General features: G+C 45.4%; 1 protein-coding gene across 2 annotated transcripts in view; it reads right to left on the reverse strand.

Annotated features, from left to right (window-relative positions):
* The window catches only part of PLXNC1 (plexin C1), a gene marked incomplete at its 5' end in the record, with an annotated part of 72,797 nt that extends 57,525 nt beyond the window's left edge, over window positions 1–15,272 (reverse strand). For both annotated transcript variants that reach the window (XR_014227884.1, XM_082309094.1), the window contains 3 exons: window positions 1,718–1,852; window positions 3,240–3,362; window positions 14,322–15,272. Coding sequence is in view for 1 of the 2 variants with exons in the window: in XM_082309094.1 (XP_082165220.1) it covers window positions 1,718–1,852; window positions 3,240–3,362; window positions 14,322–15,272 (1,209 nt within the window). The remainder of the gene's footprint in view (window positions 1–1,717; window positions 1,853–3,239; window positions 3,363–14,321) is intronic.
* Between the last annotated feature and the right edge of the window lie 687 nt (window positions 15,273–15,959).

Consider the following 15,959-nt stretch of genomic DNA (forward strand, 5'->3'; position numbering starts at 1 on the left):
AGGTATATTTTACAAATAATGCTCTGCTTAGCAGAATACTGTTTTCCTCTCATCAGAACTGAGATTATTAAATGATTGATGAAGGTGCATCCAAAAATGCATGCACAAAACAAAATGCATCTGTGTTTGCATCACCATATCAGGTTACTGCATGTGCACACTAGAACAAATGCATGCAACTACTTAGCATGCATGAAAATGCCATTTCAACAAGTAAATGTAGATAATTGTGGCTATATTGTATGTAGCTATACTTGTACATTCAGCTCGAATATCCTAGCCAGCCATTTTCAGAAAAGGAAAGGAAAAAGAAAAAAGAGAAAGCTGATTACAAATACTGAATACAAATATAAATAATGTTATTAATAACAATGTTAATGAATAATCTTAGTAAGAAAAATAGTCCTAATTCAAACCATTTTTTTACAAATTTGCAAGAATTAAAAGTTCCTATATTTTATGAACACAAGTAAGGATACATGGCTTTCTGTAAAACCGTATTTACTGTTGTTTCCAGACATATCTTGTAAATTTCAATTTATCTGAAGGTGTGTGAGATAATCAGTGCAGAAACCAGCCAACGTCATAGACTACTAGCAAGTTGAAAAAGACAGTGTAGAAGCCTTATTTAAGCTCCAAGAGATGATCAGAGAGAGGCATTTATTCCTAAAAGCTGTTGTTCCTCTATAACAACTTGCTCTTTTACCAAAGCTAAAGAAAATTCAAGTCTTTACTTTGAATATCTACATATACTTTTGACTGAAATTTTGATTCCTTCTGTAGTTGTGATAGATGGTTCAGTCAGGAGTTCTACCAACTTACCCACTCTCTCAGACAGCAGGCTAAAATGCTATGTTCAGTGCTGGAAAAGTGATTTTATTGTAAATGAAGGTAATCAAGTGCTGGGTGAAATCCTCTCCAGCTAAGATGGACAGCCAGCCCTTATATTTTCACTGCCATCTTCCCTGCTGCTGGTGAAACAAAGGAATTTGCTGAGTTGGTGCTCAGTAGCCTTGCTGCAGGATGTGCTGCAACAACTGCACCAGCTCCTGGGAGCCACTCGCCGCTTGACGCACAGCGCTGATGCCTTTGCTCGCATGCAGTAGCCCCCAGTGATTGCTGAACTCCTTGGCCTCACTATGCATGCACATATAGTGGCTTCTGGCTGTGTTTTTGTTTTTGTATTTTAAAGTCTATGCCTAACTGAAGATGATGAGAATTTTATCATTGATTTCAACAGAACTAAGACTTCAAACCCATCTCTCAGATTAAGAGATTTCTTCACATTAGAAACTCCATAACTGACTAGGAAACCCTGGCCTACCAATACTTGGATTGCTAATTCAGAGGAACTCCGTCACCAAAGAGTCTACAAGTTTTGTTTGCTACCTCCAAGCTTGATTCTGCATGATGACTCCAGGAAAAAGAGAAACAAAGACTCTCTCAACAGAATGACATAAAATAAGCATGGGATTAAGCGTGCCACTGGATCATAGCAACAGTGGGCAGCACCATGACAGTGGAAGCTCTTCTAAGCTCTGCAGAACGGCAGCCCAAATTTAGACAACATAACCAGGTATTAGATGTAAAGTTGGTAACTGCAGTTTGGATATTTAAGGTCTAACTGACCCAAACTGATGCTTCACTTATAAAGTGGCAGAAACCCTTAAAGCAGTAGTTTACTTCAATTTATTATTTTATTTAATATTGTGCTTACCTTATTGGCAGAGGACAGATAGATGTAGTTATTATCTCCCGGATCAAGTCGAAGTTTGGGGAAAATGGAGGTTTCTTCCTTAATTTCATATAAAACCTCTGGGCAATTAGATTCCATATCCTCATTAAGAACAGCCTAAAACACATGAAATTAAATTATTCACAAGTTCTTTTATTGATCAGTCAGCATTTTAAACAAAAGCCTAATTTCAGCTACATCACAGCTTCTGAGATGATTTACTGTGACCTGATTCAATTCACCTACTGCACTGGCTCTCACACTGCAGAAAGATGGAGGAAAACACCACCAGAACAGAATTTCAACAAAATCCATGCCAGACACATTTTGCAATGAATCTGGCACTGGTTTAGTGTATGAAACAACCCTCCCACCAAGTACGTTCCTGATTGATGCAGAAAATGACTGTGGAAGAGACGCCTATATCCCAAAGTCATAATGTATTAAGTACTCCTATGAATGGAGAAGACAGCATTAGCCTTCAGAGAACAAACTAACGTCCAGACACCCATAATGGAAAAAGGAACCTATGCAAGTCAGTGACAACTGTCTTCAGGACAGAAGTTTCTTTATGGCTTCTGTGAGCATACATCTGAGGTGGTACTTCTTTTTCTTACCTTGCCCAACTCTACAGTTTTCCGCCACCCTTCGCACAGAATTCAAGAGAACCAGAGACCACAGAAACTTTATTTTGCAAGTTAATAAGCACACCAACATTGATACAAGGTTTTCCATAAACAAGACTAAACAAGAGAGATATGTTCATGGTCTTTACTGTGCTAAAGAGACACGGAAGATTTCAAATTCATTTTTCATTATCAAAAGCACAGTGAAACATATGGGTAAAAGCTTTTCAAGCTCTCTACTATATTCCTCTCCAACCGTCTGCTTAATAAAAACAAAAAACAAGAGTCATCCTTTGCAATGTAGACAGGAAATGCATATTCTTGCAAAACCCAGAAAAAATGAAAGCATAAAAGACATTTGACTGGATGGTTGAAAAGTTTGATAATGAGATAAGATGACTTTCACTTCCAGGTGATTGATTTAAGCTAGCGTAGGTCAACTATTCAGAAGCTAAGGCAAAATTAATCTTGACTTTTCTCTCTAATGGACAGCTATTCACATCACACAGATGTGCTAACAAACAAACAAACATGCTTCCAACATCTAACAATGTTTAATATTTCTACTGGAAAATCAAAGCAAGGAAGGAAACAAAAAACAGAGTAACAGAACTCCACAGTCCATAAATTGACACTGTGGGCATTAGCAGTTTAACAAAACATTTCCGTGAATTTTAAGCAGGGTACATAATTGCTTTTGAAAGTTATCTTGCTCTCCAAGTAACAATACAGCAGTTACTTCACAAACAAACAAAAAAGAAATAGAGATTCAGGGGATTGTATCTCTTTATAACACAGTGCCTAAACCAGGAAACATTTACCCTCTTGAACGCAGCAGCAGCTGATGGAGAAGGGAAGAACTGCCATGCCCAGCTTACCTTCAGTAACTGTCCATCATCTGTTCCCAGAAAGAGAACTATCTGATTCAAAACAACTGTGCCATAAACAGCCACTAATCCAGAGCGAATCAAGGTAGGTAATTTCTTGATTGATCGTTCCTTCTGAAAATCAGATATAAGAGAAAGCTATTACAAAATCATTCACCTATACTGCAAAACATTAAGAAAAAGAAGAATCCCTGGAAAGATTCTCAGAGAACTCAACTTTAGACAATACTTTGAGTAACATTTTAATTCTGACACAATTTCAGAGCAACATATCATTGGAAATGGCACATGAAACTACTTCTTTTTTATACGAGGCAACTGGTCACATCTGTGATAGAGATTACATCTACTGCAGCTAAATCACTGACCTCAGTGGGACACAGACTTGGCTGAGCAGCAGCAAGTTACTTTGCAAGAGAATTTCCCTTTTTTGGGACATAATGCCCTGGGCTTATTCCGAATTGTCAGTTCTTCTCAATGCAGCCATGCTGTGCCATCATCTGACTACACGTACCATGAAGGCTACAGATACACTCAGCAACCACTCGGCATGCAAATATCCTGGAGAAAGGAGGCACTTCAAACACACAAACTTTTTGTGTGTGTGTGTGCATGTCAGAAAATGCAGAGCTTCATCCTCCCCTTTCTGGTTTCCTGCTTTACACTAAAGGAAGTAGAGACTTGCATATTACATAAATATAAAAATGAGATAAAGCAGCATAAAGTTCATGTCAGGGAGAATATAAATGTAGCCATGTGAACTTTAAAATCAACATGTCACCTACAATTCTCTGTCCAAGCTGAAGAAAGTTAAGTGACAAACACGTGTAAGCAGCTCAGGAAAGTAAACATCATGCAGGAAATCCCTGTGTCTTGTGGAAGGAAAAACCAAACAAGGTAACCCCGAGTGTAGACAATCAAGTGCTGAAAGGAAGCCCTGATGTGTGAGAATAAGGTCATTCACCAGGTGAGAGATGATCTCTGCCCCAAACTCCCTACAAGCCCAGATATCTCCTTAGCAAGCAGTACCTCAGTTTTGCAGTCCTGTAATTGCTTTAAGTCAATCTCCGGGGCAGAGGCTGCCAAAGGTGTGATCACACCTGCTCATCAAATGGGTCCAACCTCAGCTGAGCTCTACCTCCCCTTCCCCTCTATTAGTATAATGCTTTCCAGTGAGCTTCGTTAAGGAAATGAGGTGCACCTAGAAAATGGTCTGTAAATGCATCTACCTACCTAAATTTTCATTTGAGTCATTCTTTCTCCTCATCACATGAACATGTGGCTGCACGGATGCCAGTGCAGGCACAAAGGAGTGGCAGGCATGGAGAGGTGGGAGGAAGAGCTCACATAGGACCAGGTCCTTCGGAACGAGCCCAGTAGCTCAGCCTCAAGGACGGATTCCTCAGCCTACAACAACCCTCTGAGTGCAGGAACCTATTTCGCTTTAATGCACAAGACAAAGTGTGAGAATGGACCATAAAACCTGACATTTTGCAGAAAGGTGAAGGCATTTCTCAAAGTTATGAAGTGAATCCATAACATAGTAACAGCTGAATTCAACTCTCTTGCATGCTAGGATGCTGGCTTAACCCCAAAAAGTCTTTCCACATAGAAATAATTTTTTTCTGAACTGCAAACCTCAGTCAATTAAAATGTTTTTCAGTCGTATGAATTATTTTAATTAGCTTGCAAGAACAGCCACTTGGAGTAAATGAAGACTTGATTAACTTTCATATTTAAAGATTTTTTTTTTTTTTTTCATGCAGCAGGAAGAAGACACAGGAACTGGCACAGAACTTCAGTGAAACCCATTTAGGCATGAGACTCCACTACCACGGAGGTCTGTTTTAGATGGGGCGGGGGGGGAAGTGATTGCAAGCATTTTAAGGTGGAAAAAGTTAACTCACTTTTTTATTAGATCAGAAGGTAACAGAACTCCAGTACTGGTACACACAGTCAGCCTTCACTCAGGCTGAGGAGTGAGGAGGTGAAGCTTCCAGGCTTTCATTTCCACCAGAATTAGGATTTTTTTTTTTTTCTGCAACGCACCATATAGTGGTGTAAGGAAAACAAACCACCCTAGGTTCCTCGTAGACTCTGTACAATAAGATCGCAGAAGAGAAGAGGACTCACCCAGCCTCTGAAAAGCTTTGCTGCCAGATTTTATTTTGACCCACATACTAGTGAAATAACTAGTGTCATATCAGTGCATCCTCCTCATCTGACTGAAGAACCAATACTGACAAGTGTGGAAGCCTCCTCCCCTCACTCTTCTTGCTAGAGGGAGGGTCAATGTGACACTGAGCTAATACAGATAAGAAGAGGGGGAATTTAGACGGTGGGCAGTCACAACAAAAATTGCCTTCTTTCTTTTGCAACCTATTTCTCCAGCTTGCCTGTTCCCTCCAGGGTGCAGCTGCTGCTGACCCTTCTGTCATCCCTTTTCCATGTGCATTTATTTTTCTAACAAGCTCTTTTACCTCTTTCACTGTGACTAATGGGGTTACAGCACTGTAGGGCCTTCCCAAGCTTTTCCTTTCACAGCTAAATCCATCCTTAAAATGCATTTACCGTCTAAACTTCCTTTATACTTGAAGAGTCACTCATGTCCACAATCATCTGTCTGTCTATCCTGTAACATTTTCAGGCTCATACAAAAACAAGAAAAGCAAAAGAAAAGACAATACTGCTCTAGAAGACCTTTCTTTTTTTAATTCTTCAGTTCCACCCTCTGTTCTATTCTATAGTCCCCCAAAATCTTGACATGCACAGGTCAGCCTAGAGATCTCCTGAATTAACTTACATTTTGCGTTTATGTTCACCCCACTATGCTGTTTGGTTATTGGCATGAAAGGTATTTATACTAATTTTCTATTTTGCATCTCATTTGCAGATTTATCTCCATATGATTCCAGCTGCAGCAACCGTATTCACACTTCTACTGTCTGTCTTGATTTCCTCCTGATAATTTTACATTGCATGCCTCAGAGGGAAGGGCAGCATTTTTAGCTCACGCAGCAATCAACATATTGCAGCTGGCCAAAAAGTAAAAATAAGGGGGTTGAGCATCAGCCTGAATGAACAGATGCAGCTATACAAAAGGACACAAGACTTGTGAGCAGCATATAGCAATAGTCAACACTGGAACAATACATAGATATTTTTCCTAGAGGGAAAAAACTCCTGGAACCTCATTCTTCTTTCTTAACTTCACCACCCTTTGACCTCCTTCCCAATTTTTATTATATCAGAGGGTAACAAATATTGGTGCATGCAGCGAGCCTTTATTAGGGCTAAGGAATGAGGAGATGAACTGTTCCAAAATTTTATTTCCATGAGGTTTTTTAATTTGTGCACTGCATAGCAATGCTAGGTGGACAAATCATCCCAGGCGAGCAGACTGCAAAAAATCAGGGAGGATGACCAGGAAATGAGAGGGTCTTCACAGAGACCCACAGAAGCAAGATCCTGAGCCTCATGATGCAAGGCAGGAAGGACAGTCAGAGGCTACACTTGAGCAAGAGGTTGATGGAGACTCCGGAGATGGGGGAGGCTAGAAATTTGCGGCTTCTTGCAGCAGCAGAAACGCACTTAGATTTGAGTTTACAGAATTGATAAAGTGTCCTAATAACCAATGAGGGAGAACAAGCTCCATTAAGGAAGGCTTTGAAACCAAATGAGCTTGAACAGAGCATTAGCAGAAAGCAAAAGGAAGTGGTGGGTGACCGTGGTTGGAGCTTCCCTCCTGCGAAGGACGAAGGCACACAACTGTGAAACCGTCATGCTGACACAACAGGTTTCTTTATTTTCAGGGGCCCCAATCCATTACATTGCAGAGAGACTGCCAATCATTTTCGATTCCTTGGACCACTACCCATTGTTGCACATCCACGTGGACACCAAAGACATTGCCTAGTGCAGATCAGGCCTACAGAGCTCTGGGGGAAAGTGAAGGAGATGGGACCCAGGCTTTGTTAACCCTATGGGGTCAGTGAAGGGTGATGCTCTTCTGGATTTGCTACTCACAAACAAGGAAGAACTGACTGGGGATGTGATAATCAATGGCAGCCTTCACTGTAGTAACTATGAAATAACTGAGTTCAGGATCCTTAGCGTGGTGAGGAAAGAACAGCAGAGTACAGAGCCAGAGACCAGGCTTCAGCTTGTTCAGGGAACTGGTTAGTGGGATCCCCTAAGCGACAGCTTTGAAGGGAAACAGAGCTCAGGAAAGCTAGTAGGTCTTTCAGGACAACCTCCTCCAAGCACAAAACTCAGGAAAACAAGCAGGGAAGTCATGACTGAATGACAATGCAGAAAAACAGCATAGAGGAGGTGGAAGCAGGAACAAGCGACTAAGGAGGAACTGCCTGGACATGCAGGGATGGTGTTAGGAAAGCCCAACCTCACCCGGTGTTGAAACTGGCAAGTGATGTATGTTATGGGCAACAAGAAGAGTTTCTACCACCACATGAGCAATAAAAGAATAAACAATGAAAATGTGTGCCAGCTGCTGAATAGATCAGGTGATTTACTGACAGGGGATGCAGATAAGGCTTTGACTTCACCAGCAAGGTCTACAGAGTTCAAGGAGGAGAGAAACTACCAGTACTGGAAGAGGATTAAGCCAGATATCTCTTAAGAAATTTCAGCTCATAGAAGTCCCAGGGGAACCAGATGGGATCTGTAGGAAGATGCTGAGAGACTGTCTGATGACACTGTGAGGCCATTCTCTCATATTTCAAAAGTTGTGGAGATCAGAGGAAGTCTCCAACAACTGAATAAAGGCAAATACTACACCCATCTTCAAGAAAAGACAAGTAGGATGACCTGGGGAACTACACATTGGTTAGTCTCATTTTTTCCCTGGGAAAACCAGCAAAATTCTCTTGGAAAGCCATTTCTAGGCACAAGAAGAAGAAGAAAGTGACTGGGGAAAGCCAGCATGGATTCCCAAGGATAAATCATGCCTGACCAACCTGATTGCGTTCTGTGATGATATGACTTGATTTGCAGAGGACGGGAGAACAGTGGATGTCATTTACTTTGACTTTAGCAAGGCTCTTGGCACCCTTTCCCACAGCATCCTTGTATCAAAGTTGAGATGTTACAATTTAGACAGGGGGCCTACTGGATGGGTGGAAAAACTGGATGGACCGTCAGGCTCAAAGGGTATTGGTTAATGGTTTTTACTCTACCTAGATACTGGTTACAAGTGGATTTCCTCAGGGAACCTATGCTGGGACATGCTCTACTCAATATCTTTATCAATGACCTGGAGGAAGATGCTGAAAGCTTCTGGGTTAAGCTTGTGGACGACATCAGAATAAGTTGTCATGCTTGAGTGCAGGGCTGCCATTGAGAGGGACCTAGATAGGCTGTAGGAATAGGCCAACAGGAACCCCAAGAAATTCCACAAGGACAAATGCAAAGTCCTGCACCTGGGATGGACTAACCTCCTGTGACGGTACAGACTGGAGAGCAGCTCTGCTGAGAAGGACTCAAGGGTCCTGGAGGGCAGTAGGCTAAACGGTGTATCCAGGCAGCAGCGAAGGTTAATAACATCCTGGGCTGTATCGACAGGAGCACAGCCAGATCGAGCGAGGAAAGTGATTATCCTCGTTTACCTGGCACATATTCAATCGCGTCTAGGATACTGCACTCAGTTCTGGGACCCTCAGTACAGCACTGATCTTGATAAATCAGAGTGACTTCAACAGTGGGCCACTGTGACGGTCAGAGCCTGGAGCACCTGCCCTGTCAGGAAAGACTGAGGGAACTGCGCTGGTTCAGCCTACAGAAGAGACAGTTTCAGAGGGACCAGAGAAACAGAGCCAGGCTCTTGACTGAGGTGTATCCAGGACAAGAAGAGATAAAGACACAAACTGAAACAGGGGATGTTTCTAGTGGACAGGAGATTAAACAATACCACTATGAGGACAATTAAGCAGAACAGGTTGTCCAGAGAGGTTGTGCAGTCTCCATCCCTGGAGGTTTCAAGACCTGACAGGACAAAGCTCAGAGCAACTTTGTCTGATCTCAGAGCTGACCCTGCTGTGAGCAGGCGGCCGGACTGGAGGTCTCTTCTGAGGTTCCTTCCAACCTGAATGATTCTGTGATCCCAAGGAAATGAATCCTCTGTTCAAGAGCCCCCAGGCTCTCAAAAGTTTCCACTAAGAGCACCTGGTGAAGCCAGGTGACTAAAAGCAACTCTTCTTCTCACTGACAATGTAAGAGTTTACAAGTCTCCTATGGCTTACTTCCCACACCAAACAGGGATGAACTGGAAATTCATTGTAACTGGACAGAAATATTCACTCTAGAAATGTTAAATCTAGAAATCTGTCAAACATCAGATGAAATACTAGCAGTCTGGTAATACACAGGAGATTACTACTAGAAAACTATTACAGAATCAATTTTGATACCAAACGATATTTAGAAGTCTGTAATTCTTTCCTTAAATAAAAGACTATGAATCATTTTGGAATGAGTTACCACACAAATTCAAATGTCATTCCTGCAAATTAATGGCTGTGATTAAACTGATGTGACTCTGTTGACTTCAAAATCTCATTTCAGTAGAGCTTATACCAGCTAAGATTTGTCCTAGGATTCCAAACTATGCTTGATAAATTAAGGGGCATATACCAACCCACATATTCATCACCCACTGAAAAATGCAAAAATTCAAAGAACAGACTGTTACATATCTTTACTTGCATTAAATAGCAGATGAAAATCCAACCGAGATAGCTTAGCATTCAGTAGCTATCACAGCTACTTAGCCTTTGCATATCATAAAATAAACACCTTAATTTAACTACAGCAACTTGTCTCTGTCTTACACGTATATGCCTAACACTTTTTTGGATCTTCTCCCTGAAAAATTGTAGAATACTTTTCTTCCCATGCAACTTTTTTTAATGGCAAAACTAATTTCCAGATTTGTCACTGAGGTTAGGTAACATCCTACAACTCTCTCCTGTTGATGTTCTCTAATTTGAGCACCTCTCCTACTCATCTGCTTGGCTGTGATCCACAAGATCCTGGGAGATATCTGAGATTCTAGTAGATATCTGGGAGACATCTGAGATTCTAGTGGCTCCTGTTCAGCCACGGAACAGAAAGAAAGGCCTTCTTAAAGCTCACTAGCTACTGGAGCAAGTTTGTGACAAATTCCAGCATTCGTCCTACGTATTGTTTCAGGAGCTTGGATTTCATAATTGTGATCCACGAAAAATATTTGTTAGTGCTCAGTCAAGTTTCTGAAAAGAAACGGAGGATGAGATTTGGCAAATTCACATTTATTAACTAAGGAAATTGTGAAGAAGATGCGCTTATGTACATGTAGGTTATGCTAGCGAGTCCATTAACACATACACCTTGATGGTGCATATAAGTAGATGCAATCAAAACTAAGAGACATGTGGATCAGAGGAAAACAAGCTGAATATAAAACTGCAAAATGTCTTCAGAGTAGTTTCATCTAAGACACCACTTGCCTCTTGCTAGTTATGGATCGTGTTTCTGGGAATCCAGTATTATATATGTCCAGAATAAACACATCCAACTAGGACAAAATGCTTTGTGCACACTACTGCACAAAACGAAAACAGAATTAGCTAGTTCTCATAAGCAGAAATTCCACAAGAATTTGTAGCAGTCACCTACTTTTTGATGAAGTTGGTAAGCAAGGATCTTAAAAACTACTAATTTTCAACGTCAGGCTCAAATGCAGCAGTAAAACTTAATGCAAATGTCGACTTTGGCCTAAGTAGCAATGCGAGGCTAAAGAGATTACACACCTACAATGAGTTCCTACAGGATGTGGAACAATTTGGTTACAATCCAGTGAAGTACTCAAGTTCATGCTTAACTTTAAATGCATGAGCAGTTCCCCTGAAGATGATGGAACTACATCCCTAATGTTAAATATGCCCTTAAGTGCTTTACTGGGTTAGGGCCAGAAAGCTCGGTTCCTTACAGGAATGAATTCAGAGCAGAACATGCAGCAGTAGCATAGCAGGGAATTCAGGACCACAAATACTTCAGGCTAAGTCCCTCTTGCAGCGTACTATTGAGAAGCACAGTGCCAACACAGTGCAAATACAAGCAGTTGTGTGAGTGCAGACAGGTAAGAGGATGTCTTGCCTAAAGGTAATCAGAATAATTACAGAAATCTGAAGAATGACAAGATCAGAAGCAAAACAAACTGCCACTACTCCCTAACGTATACTCTAACTATAAATTGTATTCCTGCTGTGAAAAAAATTTGTGTTTTCAATTCCTACATAAAGTGACAGTCCGTGCCTGTGATCATGATCGCTGTACCTAACATCACACCGGAGCTGCAGAATTCAAGTGTACTCAGCAAAGAAGACTAAGACCCGCAGCACCCTACAACACATGGTATCTGCAATGCAAAAGTCAGGCTGACATTCAGCATGGTCAGCCCACCACAAACACCGTACAGGTCGTGTACTCCAGGCAATCATAATGCTGCAACACATTCATTTGCCAAGTACCAACACTGTCTTTAAAAGACTGGACTTTACAACACACGTTAAGTACTGTTGCTTGCTGCCATTCCTACACATCGTACTACAACGTACTCGTGACGGCTCCGTGCTACGCGGCACTCCTTTCTGGCCAGAGCCACTGCTAGCTATTGCACACACTTCTCCTACAAGCTGCGCACTGACGGACGTGCCGCACACCATCTTTCTGCCAGTTCTGAAGCCCACGTACTTCTGAGTCCAAGAAGAGCACGTTCCATGTTTGCAGGGACTCCCATGATTTGGTGAGAGACAGTAGAAGGATCTGGACTAAAACAACCCAGAAGCAGCAGCATATGGGCCTGTCATCTCCAAACTTACTCTGCAATAGCCTAGCCTAACCTTCTGTACTATAAAAAACATATTAAAGCTGAACTACATGCATTTATTTCTATGTTTATACACCATAAGCACATATAATTAGCTTAAAAAGGGAGCATAATTAGCCATGTAATGTTATAGGTCATACTACTACACAACACCCAGATGTCCTGCTATCTCACCAAATATTAAAATACCACTTTCCTGTCAGTGGTAAACTGTATTTATTGTTGTGCCAAAATATCATGATTAATAACATCACCATAGTAAGGGATATAATGTTAAGTAAACAATCCTTTTAATAATTTTTAAAGTTGGGATTCTTCAGCATTGTAGCCAAATATAATCTACATTTCCAGGAGGGACGAGCCTTTTGGGACACGAAAGTAACTTTGGAGTCACAGGAGCCTGATCTGAATCAGATCAATCCTTGAACAAGTGGATCATTGATTTTTCATATTCAGGCACTGGGAGGCAACGGAGACGGAGGATTGAGAGGAACACCAGTGAGACAGAAATACCTACTGCACCTTACATGCACTATCTTACTCTATGAAATCCATGAGACTCTTCTGGCATTTCTAGTGTGGGGCTTTAGAAAGTGTTTATAAAGGATCTGCTGCCCAAGGAGGTTTCTTTTTTTTTGTTTTGCAGGCTCAGAAAGCACCTCACAAAGAAACCCCATGAGTAATTAGGAACAAGGAATACAAATTAAAAATCCAACTAGCAAATAAGCATTTTGGGATGAGGATGAGACTTCAAATGCATTCAGCAAGTTTGTCTTGCGAGAACATAGAAATCATGCAGTAAGATACAAACTGGCACTGGAAATCAAAGGACTGGCTCCGGCTCTGTTGCAAGAGTTTCACTATTTACTTCAGCACAGTTGTTTCACCCACATATGGGGTTCTCATTCCTAACTATGTCCTCTAACACTGGCAATAGTCTCGCAGCTCAGTAGGGAGACAAGCAGACTGAATCACACCTGTGCTCCAGTGGTTTGTATTTGGAAGAATCTTGGCACTGCGCTCTGCTGGGGGCTAGATTTGGGAAGCCAAGGAGCGACAGTAAATCTACCACACTTCTTTGAAGGAGTTTCCAACAAACTCCCATCTTAACACAGCAAGGATTCAGGGGTTAAGCTGCAAAGTCCCTGGATGGTGGGGGAGCTGCAAAAGGCCAGGGCTTGCTTTATGATGGCTTGCTCGATCCCCTACGGCTGTCCCTGATACTTTTCAGTGTTGTTCCTTTTGCAACAGCTCTGAAAAGACTTCTGAGTGTGACTTAAAAGCATGGATGGGCCTTGCAAAAGCACCTTCTTCTCCTGAATTACATTTTTAGCTTCTTGAATTTCATTTCTAGTTCATTTCTTTACTAGCTACCGAGGCCACAGCAAAGCCGGTAGCCTTGCCCACCCTGCCCTCCATATGCACAGCCCACCCTCAAAAGGAGGAAGGAGCTGAAGAGAGAGTGTTAGAGAAGTAGGTGACCAGGGGATCTCCATGAGATACCACTGCCTGTGAAAATGTAACCACTGCAACAACAAAGACATATCTCCTGTTGCTGTCTGCTGCGCATATGGGTTTGGGGGGGTGGCTGTGAGCCCTCTCAAGCAGGACCAATCCTGAGAAGTGTGGGAAACACCTACCACTGAACAAGCAACCATAACTAACTAGAGAGCAATGTGGATAACAACATGCACCGCCCAGTGCACAGCAGTCAATCTGATGGGCTTTTTTTTCCAGTTCTGATATAGTTGCAATGACATGAGATGTGAATGCACTGAATAAGGTAGGAGATGCTTTATCTAGGCTGTACGGAAAATACAATGAAATACAACTAATCCTTGACAGAAAAGGGCACATTGAGTCAGGAGCCTGAGACTCGGGCCTGACCCAGGATGCCCTCAGGTGTCCCGTCAGACATGTCCTTCCCAAGACATAGGTGGGAAGGACACTCCAGGATCTGGTAAGGGATCAGCTTTTTAGAAACAGAAAGTGCTGGAGAAATCATTAGAGCTGATGGAGCCAGGGCTGATGCGCAAAGCCTGGCACGGCTCTGAAGTTCCCTGCAAACTTCATGTGCTTTCAGGTCAGGGACACCCCACAAGTCATGCACAGTGACACCAGCCACAACGACAACAGTGACAACAACGGTGCGCAGGAGGAAAGCTTAGCAAAACGATGGCCAGACTTACAGGGCTACCCTTGTTCGTGACGAAGTGCGTCACCGCACGGGCTTGTTCCTTCACCTCCTCCATCCCAAAGATGCAGACGGCGCTGGCGTTCCAGGACTTGGTGTCGTTGCTGTGGCGGAAAACACCCACCCACCATCCCTGCTTGCCCTGGCGGACAAGGCTGGAGGAAACGATGAGGTTCCTGCACCCACAGTCCAAATACACATGCCCTTGCAAAGAAAAGCCTCTCTCTGAGGAGCCCAGCTGCTCCAGGACAGCCATGCTTGGTGACTCCGTGTCGTTGCCCAACCTGGCCTTCAATCTGTAGTAGGGAAAGAAGAGGTGATCTCCCCACTGGAGCGCGTCAACAAAGTGCAAAGGCTCCTCGTTGCGCTTGATGATGCCCAGCTCCTCCTTGGACTCCAGGTTGGCTATGCTGCGCACCGTGATGACGGTCGCCTCGTCCGACTGGGAGGGCTCGCAGCCCAGCCGGTGTCCGTAGCTGCCGGTCGAGTAGGTGGCCGCCACGGCCAGGTACCAGGCGCCGGCCTGCTGGAAGACGACGCCGGCGGTGGAGCCGTCAGGCAGGCAGCTGACCACCTCGCTGCGGTTCAAGCGCTGCCGGTAGGCCGGCTGCTCCCACACCTGGCAGGTGCCGTCCTTCTGGGTCCAGCCAGTCAGCAGGACGCCCTCCCCTCCGGCCTCCTCGTAGGGCAGCAGCAGCTTGCTGCGGACGCCGGGGGGCTCCCCGCAGCCCTGCCCCGCCGCCGCCGGCAGCAGGCGGCGGGGGGACCACAGCTCGGGCCGCAGCTCGTAGAGGCAGCTGCCGCCCGCCACCAGCACGCCGCCGCCGCTCACCTCGATGTTGTCGATGGGGGCCCCCGGCAGCTCGAAGCTCTGGGGGCCGGCGGCGCCCGCCAGCGCCGCCAGCAGGAGCAGCGCCCGGCCGAGGGCGGGCGGCGGCGCCGCCATGGGCGCGGGCTCGGCTCGGCACCGCGGGGCGCCTCAGGCGGCGGCGGGCGGTGGGCGCTGCTGCGCCATGCTGCGCCGGGGGGCCGGGCGCGCTGCCGCTCGCGCTGCCGCCGCCGCCGCTCGCGCTGCCGCCGCCGCCGCCGCCGCTTCTCCCTCCGCCGCGGCCGGGCTGCGGGCGGGCGGGGAGTTCCTCTTTCGGGGCGGGGAGGAGGGGGTGCCTGTACGGGAGAGGTGGGCCGGGCTCCTCCGGGAGGGCTGCCGAGCCACCTCGCCGCCGTGCGCCGCCGCTCCCCCTCCGCCCCCCGGCCCCGCCGGCCCGCCTCGCCGCGGACGAGGGGCGGCGGCGGCGGCGGCGGCGCGGCGGGAGCCCACCGCGGCCGGCGGGCTGGGGGGGGGCCGGGGCCGGGGGCGGCCCCTCCGCCGCGGCGGAGCGGGACGCGGAGCGGGGCGAGACCCGCCTCGCCCCAGGCGGGCCGCCTCGCCTGGCCGCCAGCCGGGACAGCGGCCCCCTCCGCGCCTCCCCGGCGGCGCCCAGCACCGGTCACTCGCGGGGGCCCCTCCGGGCGGGGCGGGCCCCGCGCACCCCGCTCTGCCCCGCTCCCTGCCCGGCTGAAGCCTCCCTGCGGCCACCGTGCGGGCAGCGGGCGGAGGAGCGGGGCGGCGCGGCCGGGGGTGAAGGTGCCGAGC

This window comes from Platalea leucorodia, assembly GCF_965183815.1.
Source record: "Platalea leucorodia genome assembly, chromosome: 4".
NCBI lineage: Eukaryota > Metazoa > Chordata > Aves > Pelecaniformes > Threskiornithidae > Platalea > Platalea leucorodia.